A 14,321-nucleotide genomic window follows, 5' to 3' on the forward strand; every position below is an offset into this window, starting at 1 on the left:
ATCTATTATAAAAGATGTGATTACTGGACACTTGGAAAATAATGATCTGATTGGGCAGACTCAGCATGGATTTATGAATGGGAAATCATGTTTGACAAACCTATTGGATTTTTTTTTGACAGATAAAATATAACGTGGGTAAATGTGACATTATCTACCTTGGTAGGAGGGACAGGTGCAAAGTATTTCTTAAATGGTGAGAGATAGGGAAGTGTTAATATCCATATGGACCGAGATGTCCTTGTTCATGAGTCACTGAAAGCTAATGTGCTGGTGCAGCAATCATTAAGGAAGGTAAGCGGTATGTTGGCCTTTGTTTTAAGAGGATTTTATTACAGGAGTAAAAATGTATTTCTTCACTTGTATAGAATGTTAGTATCGACTGCACGAGGAGTATTGTGGACAGTTTTGATTTGGTTGATTTTTGTCACATGCATTAACATACAGTGCAAAGTATTGTTTCTTGCACGCTATACAGACAAAGCATACCGTTCATAGAGAAGGAAATGAGAGAGTGCAGAATGTAGTGTTACAGTCATAGTTAGGGTGTCGAGAAAGATCAACTTAATGCAAGGTAAGTCCATTTAACAGCCTGACAGCAGCAGGGAAGAAGCTGTTCTTGAGTCAGTAGGTATGTGACCTCAGACTTTTGTATCTTTTTCCCAATGGAAGAAGGTGGAAGAGAGAATGTCCGGGGTGCGTGGGGTCCATAATTATGCTGGCTGCTTTGCCGAGGCAGCGGGAAGTGTAGACAAAGTCAATGGATGGGAGCCTGGTTTGCGTGATGGATTGGGCTACATGCATGGTCTCCCGCTATAGCAAGTATATCCTTCCTTAGGCAAGGAGTGCAGCGGAGGTTCACCAGACGAATTCCTGGAAGGGGGGACTGTCCTACGAGGAAACAGTGAGAAGACTGAGCATGTATTCCCTAGAGTTTAGGAGAATGAGAGATGATTTCATTGAAGCATACAAAATTCTTACAGGGCTCGACAGGGTAGAAGCCGAAAGGGTGTCTCCCCTGCCTGGAGGATCTAGAACTGGAGAACACAGTCTTGGAATAAGGGGCAAGTCATTTAAGACTTGAGATGACGAGGAATTTCTTCACTCAAAGGAGGGAGAATTTTTAGAATTCTCTACTCCAGCAGAGTGTGGAAGCTCACTCATTGATTATGTTCAAAACAGAGATTGATAGATTTCTAGATGGGCTATGGATACAGTGTGGGAAAATGGCATTGAGGTAGATGATCCAGTTGAATGGTGGAACAGGCCCGAGGAGCTGAATGGCCTATTCCTGTTCCTATTTCCTAAGTAATGTGAAGTGGAAAGAGCATAATGGGTTTTCTGCCCTGTTTTTTCGAGCTCTTGCATTGGGAAATAAACAATTCTGGGGTCAGGAAAACTAACACATCCTTTCCACCTAAATATGTATTGTTTTTATCTTGAAGGAAATGTTCTATGAAATATCTTATTATAACTCAATGATACATTAGCTAATTTAAGGAAATGATCCAAGGAACATAAATTTAGCCATGTAAGTGGATCTGTTAATTCTGAATTTCAATGGGCAATCTCTGTTTCTAGTGACAGACCCATCATGCATAAAAGAAAGACAGATGTTATTATCATGATGAACTCAGTCTGTTAAGATCGACGAAGGTAGAAATAAATCTTATTGCAGACAACAGCCTACAGCAGAACCTTCCTTGTCACCAGTTGACAGGAATGTCATTCCTACGTGTACTTACAAGCTACATCTATAGGCGCACTACTAAAGTATGTGGCTGGTGTGTTAATGGGACTAAAATAAATTATGGACAAGTTACTGTTTTCCTCAGGCAAATGGCTATTTGGAAAAATAGAGTGAAGAAAATGAATGAACAGGACTGAAATATATGACCAGTTACCGAGGCAATAGTGATCAGTTCTGATTATGAGCTGCTGCATTACATTGCAGGTCTGAACTGGCGGTGCAGTCCTTCAGGAACAGCACAAAAGGTTCCAGTGCCATTCATCATGTTTTAATCGCCCTTAAATCAAGTTCAACCAATTTGAGAAAAATTGAGTTGCAAGTGTGTACTGTTCAGTCAGTATTTCACAAGATTTTTGAAGAGCAAGTGACAACTAAAATATGTCTTATTTAATTTCTGTGAGAGAAGCTAATTCTTATCATTGTATAAATTATAGTATAACCATTAAGCTAATGGTTACATTTTTGCTACGGAATGCATGCCTTTACTACTAAGTAAATATTCACCGAGAAATGCAATAAAACATGTCACTAGATTCCCTTCCATAGAAATAATTTTCACATTTGATGTCTGCTCTCACAAGTGCACTACTTCGACAGCACATGGTAAAAGTAATCACCATTAAAAGACAAACATTGTCATTATGTCTTTAGATTGGCTTTAAGTTTGCAATATTTGACAGTCCACTGCAGTTACATTCCAGGAAAAAGGTTCCTCGCTGGTAATCATAACCTGCCGTGAGATCATAGATTTCATGTTTTTTATTTAAAGACAGTTCTGAGTGGATGGATTTCCAGAATTCGCAAAGCACCAGAAAACACCATCAGTGGAATGCCACCGGAAAAGTGGGAGAATTTTGGGAATTATTAACTTAGCCACTGTTTAGCTATCTCTCCCGATTTGCATTTCCCCTGCCTTCAGGTCATACCTTTCATTCCACACACTTCTAAAGTCCAAGATCATAGTGTACAGATAAAGGGAATGTCAGTTGTCAGTCAAATTCCATGTTCATAATGCACAAGTGACTTTTTAAAATCTCTCAGGGTTCATTTTCAGGATACTAAAAAGTTACAATCTTGGGGCTGTGCAATTAAACATACATGGGCCAGAACTTATTGGCCGTTCATGCTGGTGGGATCTTCTGGACCTGCCGACAGTGCACCCCCGCTGCGGATTTCCCAGCGGCAAGGGGTGTATTCAATGAGAAAACCCTATTGACGATGGTGGGACCAGAAGATCCCTCCGCCGACCAATGGCAGGCCACCTCCATTACCAGTGGGACCAGAGGATCCCTCTGCTGACCAATGGCAGGCCACCTCCTTTCGCGGCGGGGTGCACAGAAAATCCTGCCCCATGGTGTTTTTCTTACCTGTCAATTAATGTTACAACCTAGCAAGGATTTTATGCTCCGCAATAATAAATAATTCCTATTCAAGTTGTGTGCTGTAAGTGATCCCTTTGCCAGTGACCCATTTCAAACACGAGAAGGTTTTTTTTTATCAGTTAACTGTGCTTGCTTTACATGTTATCAAAGCTGTGGAAATGATGTAGATAAACCTAAAACACTATCATTTGTCAGAAAACAATGCAGCAGCATACCAATCGCCAGCCAAATCACTTTTCAATATCAGAGTAAAGATGAACTGAAATACTGCATCGTTCCTCAGTCTCTGAAATTAGTGCCAATTGCACAAGAGACAATTCAGTCAGCCTTCCTTTCACAAGGAATTAATTTAATTATAGTGATGAGAGAAACGCAGTTACAGAGAAAAACTGTACTGAAATTAAACAGCTTTAAATGTAATTGTCTTTTACATTTGATTCTGAATCAGCATAGAAATAAATAGAATGTAAATAGAAGAGGATATTCATTGTCACTAAGGTGGGATTGGCATAGAAGCTCTGGCAGTGGGCTGGAAATGGTGGCGTTGGACTGGGGGCAATGACATTGGTCTGAGGATGATGGCATTGACCTGGACTGGCAGTATGCGACCATTCAGAATAGGAACGAATGCCAATTCCAATTTTGGGATTGGTTCACACATGTAATGTTAGTCTTTTTTATGTTGTCTTTGCATGTCTGATGTCTTTAAAAAATGCGAACAAGTGATATGGAGGTGTGACTCAGTGTAACAACCGCAGAAATAAACCAATTCTCTCATGATTTAGAATTTAATATATCTGTGTTAATTTTACTAACCTAGGCTTCAAGGAATATTCTATTCCTTGGGTACAGTCCACACGTGCATGAAGCACAAATGAATGCACCTCATAATTTCCAATTCTTGGAAATTTCCCTCCAAAACAGAAAAACAAAATTCTTTCCAAATATTAGATTTCCTTGTCATTGTGGATATCTGCTACCAACTTGCCACTAAATGCCACCTCCGGGATTTTCCATCAGAAATAACATTGGACATATACATATAAGCATCCAGATACGGGTGGCACTGTGGTTAGCACTGCTGCCTCACAGCGCCAGGGACCCAGGTTGACTTCCGGCCTTAGGTGACTGAGTGGAGTCTGCACGTTCTCTCAGGGTTCTCCAATTTCCTCCCATACTCCAAGGATGTGCTGGTTGGTTGATTGGTCGTGGTTAATTGACCCTTAGTGTCAGGATAATTAGCAGGGTAAATATGTGGGAGCTACGGGGATCGGGCCTGGGTGGGATTGTTGTTGGTGCAGGTTCAATGGGCTGAAGGGCCACCTTCTGCACTGTAGGAATTCTATGATTCTATATGGATGGTCATGTTATACTTAAACATGAATGATCACAATCCATTATATTTCATTATTTGCTCCTTAGTAAATCTGGTTCAAAGCATGAAGATGCATTGCTGTCATTCAGTATGACAAAAATGGAATTTAACAAAATTTAAAGCTTTTATTAAAAACATGTTGGACACCATTTTCCCATTGCTACGTGCTAATTTTTTTGGCATGTCGGGTTGGGAGATGCGCGTATTGGCGGGATTCGCGCAAGTGTTCCTGACGTATGCGCATCTTCCACCGCCGGAGAGCAGGCGCAGTCGAGACCATGCTAGAAACTGGCGGGAAGACTAGGTAAGTGATTTAAATCTATTTTTCTTGTAATTTTAATGTCATTATCAGGTCCGGGACTGAATTCTCCGGGCCGATAGCATCTCCCACCCTGCCAGGAGTATTTCACTCCGGCGGAATTTACAGTACCTCCCCAATTTCAGGGAACTAGCGGGAGACCCCGTCAGAGCAATCGGGGCCCCCAGGGGATCAGGCGGTGGGGGTGGTTCTGCCCCCTGGGCATGGCCATCCTGGCAGTGCCAGCCTGTGCCCCCTGCCACTGCCCAAGGGACAAAGTGCCCATGGTCTTTGGCTTTGCCCATCAGACATTGCCAAGAGGGCGGGGCCTGTTGTGGGCAGGGCTTAGTGGTGATCGGTAGGGTTGGGGGGCTCCGCTGCCGCTCTGCATGGGGGTCAATTGGGGCTGGAGGGAGGCCAGTGATCAGATGGGCTGGGGGAGGGGGGGGAGCGGTCTGCCAACTGTGGTGGGAGAGGATCGTCACTGCTGGTGGGAGGGCTGGTAATCAGGGTGCTCCGGGATGGGAGGTGGGGTCAGGTCTGGACCGGGAATGCTTGTGTGAGCCGTGATCGGGGCAATGGGGGGAGCGAGAGGGGCAGCACTGCGAGGGTCCCAGGCTGGCCAGCAAACGGGAGGCTGACAGATTGGGGCCATTGCGCATGCGCAGAGTTCCAGAACTGTCAGACTCTGGCGTGGATAGGCCTCTGCTCCCCGAGCTTTTAATGATATTCACGATTGTGACCTCTGCATTGCACAGAGTGTGGGAGATTCGAGTCTGAACTCCCACTGAAAAAACAATCGTGAATTACACCATTTTTCCCGCCAATTCAGTGCTTAGCATTCTTTTGGGAGAATCGTCCCCACTATCTTCAGTTGGCACTGTGAATCATGCAGTGGCAAGCTGGCTCAGCAATACACACACCTTCCCTTGAGATGAGCCAGTGATAATATAATGCGTCCTGAACCTATCAAAATTAAGATAGTTACCCTCATCCCTCGAAATCAGCAGGAAGAGATAAAGTCTTAACCTGCAATTATGCCTACTGATTTAACTGATGGAGCAGTTACATAGTTGATTTCAGTATCCATCATACATCAAAATAAAACGATTAAAGACTTTCTTGAGCCCATAAACCAAAACAATCACACACAGCCTGATGTCATATTTGTTAACTGAGCGAATTTGAAATTTAATTTTATAGTGCAGGTAGTGTGAGTCGCTGTTTGAGGTTTGATTATTTTTTAAACAGTAATTTGTCAAGTTATGTATTGTTGGTGATTCACCAGAAGTAGCAATCATCTTTAATTTGCTTTGCATTTCATTGTATTCAGTTATGGTCAATTCCAATTTTGACAGAATGACCATGAAACTTTGCAACCCCAAACAAGCCATTTTGATAAATTGTACACATTGCAATTAAACAGTTGTAAAGAGTATGAATTAATAAACATTCAGTTGCACCTAGATGATAATTAATCAACGTAAGTTCAAAGTGAACTCTCACTTTTATGCTTTATCCTTCAGTTATTCAGTTTATTTTCATTTTGACTAACTTTTCTCTCATATTTTGTTATTAAATTTTCACATCTGCCTGTTATTATACACCTTTCCAATCTTCACTTATCTTAGTAGGGGATTTCCACAGTAACTTCATTGCAATGTTAATGTAAGCTTTTTTTGTGAGACTAATAAATAAACTTTAAAACTTGAAACTTTATCTCCTCCTTTGGCTCGCTATGAATTTTTGTCTGAATACACTCCTGTGAAGCACCTCAGAGTATTTTAACCATGTTAAGGGTGCTATATAAATGCAAGTTGTTGTTGTTCACTGCCAAAGACTTCTATTTCCTTCATAAGCAAACTTTTCCCTGCTGTCATCCAAATCCAGAACATTGTAAGCATAAACAGAAATGAATCACAACTCTATCTGGTAAAGCCATGTGTGTGTGTCCCAGAACCTAAAGGTGAATATTCACCACTGCAGGATTAGGTTCTAAGCTGCTACTGGATGGCACCATTTCAAGCTGACTGGTCTTGATCAAATCTTGGAAGTCCTTTGAAAATGTTGTGTTCGGATTGACAATCTGGAAGTCACCAACATTTCTAGAAGCTCCTTTTCTGGTGTCATAGAGGTTTACCGGCCCTTCAGCCCAACTTGTCCATGCCGCCCTTTTTTTTTAAACCCCTAAGCTAATCCCAGTTGCCTGCATTTGGCCCATATCCCTCTATACCCATCTTACCCATGTAACTGTCTAAATGCTTTTTAAAAGACAAAATTGTACCCGCCTCTACTACTACCTCTGGCAGCTTGTTCCAGACATTCACCACCCTCTGTGTGAAAAAATTGCCCCTCTGGACACTTTTGTATCTCTCCCCTCTCACCTTAAACCTATGCCCTCTAGTTTTAGACTCCCCTACCTTTGGGAAAAGATATTGACTATCAAGCTGATCTGTGCTCCTCATTATTTCATAGATCTCTATAAGATCACCCCTCAGCCTTTCATGCTCCAGAGAAAAAAGTCCCAGTCTATCCAGTCTCTCCTTATAACTCAAACCATTAAGTCCGGGTAGCATCCTAGTAAATCTTTTCTGCACTCTTTCCAGTTTAATAATATCCTTTCTATAATAGGGTGACCAGAACTGTACACAATATTCCAAGTGTGGCCTTACCAATGTCTTGTACAACTTCAACAAGATGTCCCAACTTCTATGTTCAATGTTCTGACCGATGAAACCAAGCATGCCGAGTGCCGCCTTCACCACTCTGTCCACCTGTGACTCCGCTTTCAAGGAGCTATGAACATGTATCCCTTGATCTCTTTGTTCTGTAACTCTCCCCAACACCCTACCATTAGAGATATAGGACAGATGTTAGAGGTAGTTTCTTTACTCAGAGAGTAGTAAGGGCATGGAATGCCCTGCCTGCAGCAGTAGTGGACTTGTCAACATTAAGAGCATTCAAATGATTATTGGATGAACATATGGATGATATTGGAATAGTGTAGATTAGAGGGGCTTTAGATTGGTTGCACTGGTCAGCGCAACATCGAGGGCCGAAGGGCCTGTACTGCGCTGTAATGTTCTATGTTCTATTAACTGAGTAAGTCCTGCACTGGTTCAGTCTACCAAAATGCATCACCTCTCATTTATCTAAATTAAACTCCATTTGCCATTCATCAGCCCACTGGCCCAATTGATCAAGATCCTGTTGCAATTGGAGATAACCTTCTTCACTTTACTGCTTTCAAAATCTCACGTACATTCAAACTCTCCAGCATGTTTTATATACGTTGAGAAACGTCCTACAGTATGTTGCAGCTACAGGCAATGAGCTTGACTCATTCCCTCAGCATCTCAAGCATCAAAACTATCTTCACTGCTTTCAAACAAGATTGAAGCCCCAAATCGCCATTCCTTTGAAATTGCGTTTCTGAGATTTGGCTTTCTAGCTGGTTAATCTCCAGCCTCCCACAGCACAAGTACTCTCATCTCTGGACTTGAGTACAAAATTACAGTACCGAGGGAGTGCTGCATTGTTGGAGATGCTGTCCGTTTGATGAAATGTCCAAACAATTGTGGGCGGCATGGTGGCACAGTGCTTAGCACTGCTGCCTCACAACACCAGGGACCCGGGTTCAATTCCTGGCTTGGGTCACTGTCTGTGCGGAGTTTGCACATTCTCCCCGTGTCTGAATGGGTTTCCGCCGGGTGCTCCGGTTTCCTTCCACTGTCCAAAGATGTGCAGGTTAGGTGCATTGGCCATGTTAAATTGCCCCTTAGTGTCAGGGGGACTAGCTAGGTAGATGCATGGGGTTATTTTCCATCGGGGAATTTGATCAAGACCAGTCAGCTTGAAATGTGCCATCCAGTAGCACCTTAGAACCTATTCCTTGCACTGGTGAATATTCACCTTTAGGTTCTGGGACACGCACATGGCTTTACCAGATAGAGTTGTGATTCATTTCTGTTCATGCTTTCAATGTTCTGGAATTGGATGACAGCAGGGAAAAGTTTGGTTATGAAGGAAATAGAAGTCTTTGACAGTGGACAACAACAACTTGCATTTATATAGCACACTTAACATGGTTAAAAATATTCTGAGGTGCTTCACAGGAGTATATTCAGATAAAAATTCATAGCGACCCAAAGGAGGAGTTAAAGTTTAAATTCCATAGGGCATAGGTGGGATTGTGGTTGGTGCAGACTCGATGGGTCAAATGGCCTCCTTCTGCACTGTAGGATTCTATGATTCTATAACAAGACACCGTCTGTCCTCTCAGGTGGACGTAAAAAATCCCAAGACATTATCTGAAGTTATCCCTGGTGTTCTGGCATTTAAGGAGATTATCTGATCCTTACCTCCATGTTTATGGGGCTCTTCTGAGTGCTGTTGTGTTCCCTACATTATAACCATGATTACACTTCAAAAGTACTCCACTGGTTGTAAAGTTCTTTGGAAAGGCCTGAGTTCATGAAAAGAACTGTATAAACTTCTTTCTTTCTTCCACTTCCATATTCACAATTCACTTTAAGCAGTGAAAGCCCCCCTGACTCGTCAACAACTTCCTCTCCAGTGAGTGTCTCTGAGCAGTTGCTGAAGCGAATGACAATGCTGTGAAGTTGGTGAGGGCACAGCTGTAGTTATGGATCTGGATCTGGACATGGCAGGTCTTTTGTCACTAAAAATGTCTAGGTGGCCATCAGTATGGTCGACCTCTTCCTTCGGAACACCCCTCATGGTGTCAGAAACAGAAAAATTTAATTAGTATGCGCATTGTGGATTTTTCTTTGAAAACAAACTAGCTAAGATTAAAGGCTTTCAAAAAAGCACAGAAAGCTGGAATTGCCCAGTCAACACATCATCTCCTGCAGTTTGTCTCATGTGTCTGTCCTTTTTATTCATTTTTGAAATATGGGCATTGCTGGCTGAGCCAGGGTCTATGGCCCAACCCCAGTTGTCCTTGAGGAATTGGTGAGCTGCTTTCTTGAACCACTGTAGTCCCTCAGGTGTGGATACATCCCCTGGTGCCGTTAGGGAGGGAATTCCAAGATTTTCATCCAGCAACTGCGAAGAATGGCAATATATTTCCAAGTCAGGATAGTAAAGGACTTGGAGGCGAACCTCCAGGTGTTGGTGTTTGCAGGTATCTGCTGCTCCTGTCTTTCCACATGGGAGTGGTCCTGGGTTTAATGAGATTTAGTGAGTTCCTGCAGTGCATCTTGTAGATGGTACACCTGGCTGCTACTGTTCGTCAGTGGTGGAGGGACTGAATGTTTGTGGCAGGGGTACTGGTCAAGCTGCTGTGTCCTGGATGGTGCCAAGCTTCTTCAGTGTTGTTGGAGCTGCACTCATCCAGACAAGTGGAGAATATTTCATCACACTCCTGGCTTGTGGCTTGTAGATGGTGGACAGGCTTTGAGGAGTCAGGAGGTGAGTTACTCGCCACAGGATTCCTAGCCTCTGACCGACTGTTATGGCCACAGCATTCATATAGCTAGTCCAGATCAGTTTCTGGTCAATGGTAACCTCCAGGATAGTGATAGTGCGAGATTTAGTTGTGGTATTGCCATAGAGTGTCAAGGGGTGATGTTTAAATTCTCTCTTGTTGGAGGTGGCCATGCCTGGCATTTGTGTGTTGCGGATATTCCTTGCCACTTGTCAGCTGAAGCCTGGATATTGATGAGGTCATACTGCATTTGAGCATGAACTGCTTCAGTATCTGAGGAGTCGGGAATGGTGCTGAACATTGTGCATCATCAGCGAACATTCCCACTTCGGACCTTACGGTAGAAGGAAGGTCATTGATGAAGCAGCTGAAGATGGTTGGGCCGAGAACATTACCCTGACTATACACAGAGCCTTTACTTCATGCAAACTCATGACTTCAAGTAACCATTCTTCTCCTATTGCATTTATTTTGCACGTTCTCCTCTGTAGGACGGAAGTACAATGTTAAAGGATTGTGAGTGGCATACAGAACTGTGTTTCCCTCTCATGAGTGTATTCACCCCATGATGGCAAGTCCCATAGATGTGGCATCTGTCCTTCAAAACAAAATAGAATTCCTCCTGGCAGAACATGAGAGTTAGGAGTGCAAGAGTTCAAGTGATGCTTCACCATTTCCAGAGGCTTCCCATTAAATAAATCCATTTCTCCCACGACGAGCAGATGTTTTGGAAAGGAATTCTGGAATTTTCCAGCCAGCGAGCCATTGAAATCTCTGTTCATGTCAGCAGGACTGGAAGATCCCACCAGAATGAAAGGCTGGAAATTTCTGGCCGAGATGAATGAAGTTTGATCATTGGCATATGATATGCATTGAGTCAAGTGCTCTGATTTACCTCGGCAACTGAATCTATTGCAGCATCTTGGAGCGATGACCATTATACTGACTGCCACAGCCACCTCCTTCCCAGAGGACATGAGCCACTTTCTTAAGGAGATTCTGCCCATCCATTGTTAGAGTTATCCCCTTTCTAGCCTATATTTCAGTGAGTAACATATCCACAGATGTATCGAAGAATCTTAGCATTCTTCCTGCTGTGGCACCTCAACGCAAACATTCTTCCCCTTGATGCTCTTGCTCTCTAGGAAGAAAAAGTACTCTAATTGCCTCCTCACTACTATCAGTGGTAAACAAATGGAAAACAGTATTAATGTTCCTGACTCATTCTGCATAAACAATTTAGGGCCCCTGCAGGTAAACATAATGGCCAAAATCCTACCACCTCGCCTGCCCCAGAATCGGAGTGGCCGAAGTTCCCAGAAAAGAAATCTCCGTTGGCCTCAGGTGGGATTTTATGTTCTCGCCCAAGCAAGGCCATAAAATCCCGTCCAGTGAGTTAGCAGTCATGTTACATGGGTAGGCACGTGTCCTCCCCACCACTAACCTGCTCGCTCGCAGGAAGAAATTCCAAATGCTATTGCGTTTTGCTGTAGCATATTACCTTTCCAAGTAGTTTCTCCTACAATTGTTTCATTCTTGGGAATACCTTTGGATCAAACCTTTTGCAACTTATTTCAACAAGAATCAGGCAGCACAAAGGTAGCATTGAGCTAGATCATGATAAATTTGAATTTAAGGTGGAAACATACTTATATTACTTGGAAAGTTTCCTTTACAGATCACCATATAACATATCTAATTTCCTCAAGAAGTTGTTGAGTAATATTTTCCATATCTGTTAACTAACTTACAAATTTACTTGCAAATCGAACAAATTTACAATTGATGAAAATCTGCCTCTATTGGTAATTTTCTTGTGTGAATTTAAATGTATTATAAATGGATGACTCAGCATGTTGCATGTAAGAATAATGAAGGTAATTTCTTTCCATTTGCAGTGGTGTAAGGTTGGTGAATGTATTAGTAAGACACCTCTTCCTGACCAGATAGATGGAGAATGGAGTATATGGAGCATATGGAGTACTTGTAGTAGAACATGTAATATAGGCGTACACTTCCGTCAGCGTAAATGTGATAATGCAAGGTAAGCCAGTTCAACTATCTTGACTATTGTTTTCATCCATATTGTTTAATAATCTATTGCTTAAAATACTTGAATAAAACATGTGGGAAATAGTTCAAGAAACCAGTCCACCATCATCATCTCAAGGGCAGTTGAGGATTGGCAATAAATCCTGGCCTAGGCATTGATGCCCAAATTCCATGAATGAATTCTTTAAAAATTCTATAATAACCTAATTTACTTATCCACCAGAAAACTGGTCCAACCATGTCCAATTTTAAGGTGCTGGATTAGCCATGGTAAATGCGTGGGATTACGAGGATAGGGAAGGGAGGGTGGGGGCCATGTAGGCCTGGGTAAGATGATCTTTCGGAGAGTCAGTACAGATTCGATGGGCTGAATGGCTTCCTCTGTAGGGATTCTATGATTCAAAATTGCATCAGATCCTGCTGATCCATCAGATCTGTGTTCACTGTCCGACATTGGTTCAATTTCCAACATCTCACATTTAAAATGATCATCCTTGTCTTAAAATCTGTCTCATCTTTGCCTTCAAATCAAATGACCTCACCCTTCCCGATCTCCAAAACCTGCTCAAGGCTGACAACCCTTGAGAATTCTGATGTCCTCCAACACTTTCTTCATCCCCTACTTGCTTCACAGTGGTTAGCACTGCTGCCTCACATCTTCAGGGTTAAAGGTTTGATTTGTGTGGAGTCTGCACATTCTCTCCCCGTGTCTGCGTGTGTTTCCTCCAGGTGCTCCAGTTTCCTCCCACAATCTGGAACATGTGCTGGTTAGGTGCATTGCTCATGCTAAATTCTCCCTCAATGTGCCCGAACAGGTGCTGGAGTGTGGCGACTAGGGGATTTTCACAGTAACTTCATTGCAATGTTAATGTAAGCCTACTTGTAACTAATAATAAATAAATAAACTTCACTCACCACTGGCAGCCCTGCCTTCAGTTGCTTTGGCCCTAATCCTTTCTTTTTCTTGAAGATTCTCCTTACCTGCCTCTTCAAATCAAGCATTTAGTTACCTGTCCTAATACATCCCCCATCAGATTTTGTCTGATTGCCCTCCTGTAAATGCTTTTAAAGATTTGGAAATCTGTTTGTAGGTAGTCATTAACACTTCCTTCTATAATTAGAAATGGTATTGGTTTAGCCACGCAAACCTGGATCTGTCCTTTGAGGGATGGCAGTGCACAACAATCATGCATTTTAATGAATACTGTTAAAATTAAACTTTTAAGGCCATTTTTCCAGTTTCCAAAATCATTTTGCAACTTGCATTTTTATAGGAGAGTGACAGAGCTCTGTGGATGAATGTTTTCACCCAAGTGAGCATTACACTTTAATGTTCGTGAAATGCTAACATTAAAACTTTTAAAAACACATTTTATGTGGTTAATTTAAATATGGTTCCATGAAAGCTGCAATTGCACAGCAATAAATATGAAGACCCAACTTAAGTAGTCAATTAAAAGCCACTTCCCTCCTCCCACAGGCATTTAGACCATGTCAGGAGGGTCCATTGCCATGTGAGGGGATGGCTAGGTAAACACTGGCAGCCTTCCAGTGACTCCCGGTGAAGGTCCTTCCTTTGTGGGCATTCATGGAGGGATCGGCTGGCAGCAACATACAGCTGGTGCTCCATGACTTCCCCTCTCTCCCACTGTGAACACCCATGGCTGCAAGCCCTTGCTTTTCCCAACCAGAAGGACCATGCCATTGAGATGGTGCTGGTGTTGGCCTTGGTGGGAGTAATCTTTCGGTCCCCAATGAGTAGTTCTGCAGTGGGGCACAGTATAAACCGAGAAATACTGGGAGCTTGTGAGAAAAGTACAGCAATAATCGAGGTTGATTTTAATATGCACATTGACTGGATTAATCAAATTGGCAAGGGTAGCCTCAAGGGAGAGTTCATAGAATGGATTAGAGATTGTTTCTTGGAACAGTATGTTGTGGAACCAACCAGAGAGCAGGCTATTCTGGATCTGGTATTGTGTAATGAGCAGGGATTAATTAATGACCTTAGAGTT

General features: G+C 42.6%; 1 protein-coding gene across 1 annotated transcript in view; it reads left to right on the forward strand.

The window, feature by feature from the left end:
• Window positions 1-14,321, forward strand: part of LOC144495299 (A disintegrin and metalloproteinase with thrombospondin motifs 19-like) — a 461,034-nt gene that overhangs the window by 238,648 nt on the left and 208,065 nt on the right. The window contains exon 12 of the mRNA XM_078215388.1: window positions 12,153-12,298. Within this exon, the coding sequence (XP_078071514.1) occupies window positions 12,153-12,298 (146 nt within the window). The remainder of the gene's footprint in view (window positions 1-12,152; window positions 12,299-14,321) is intronic.

Source organism: Mustelus asterias, chromosome 6, assembly GCF_964213995.1.
Source record: "Mustelus asterias chromosome 6, sMusAst1.hap1.1, whole genome shotgun sequence".
Classification (NCBI taxonomy): Eukaryota; Metazoa; Chordata; class Chondrichthyes; order Carcharhiniformes; family Triakidae; genus Mustelus; species Mustelus asterias.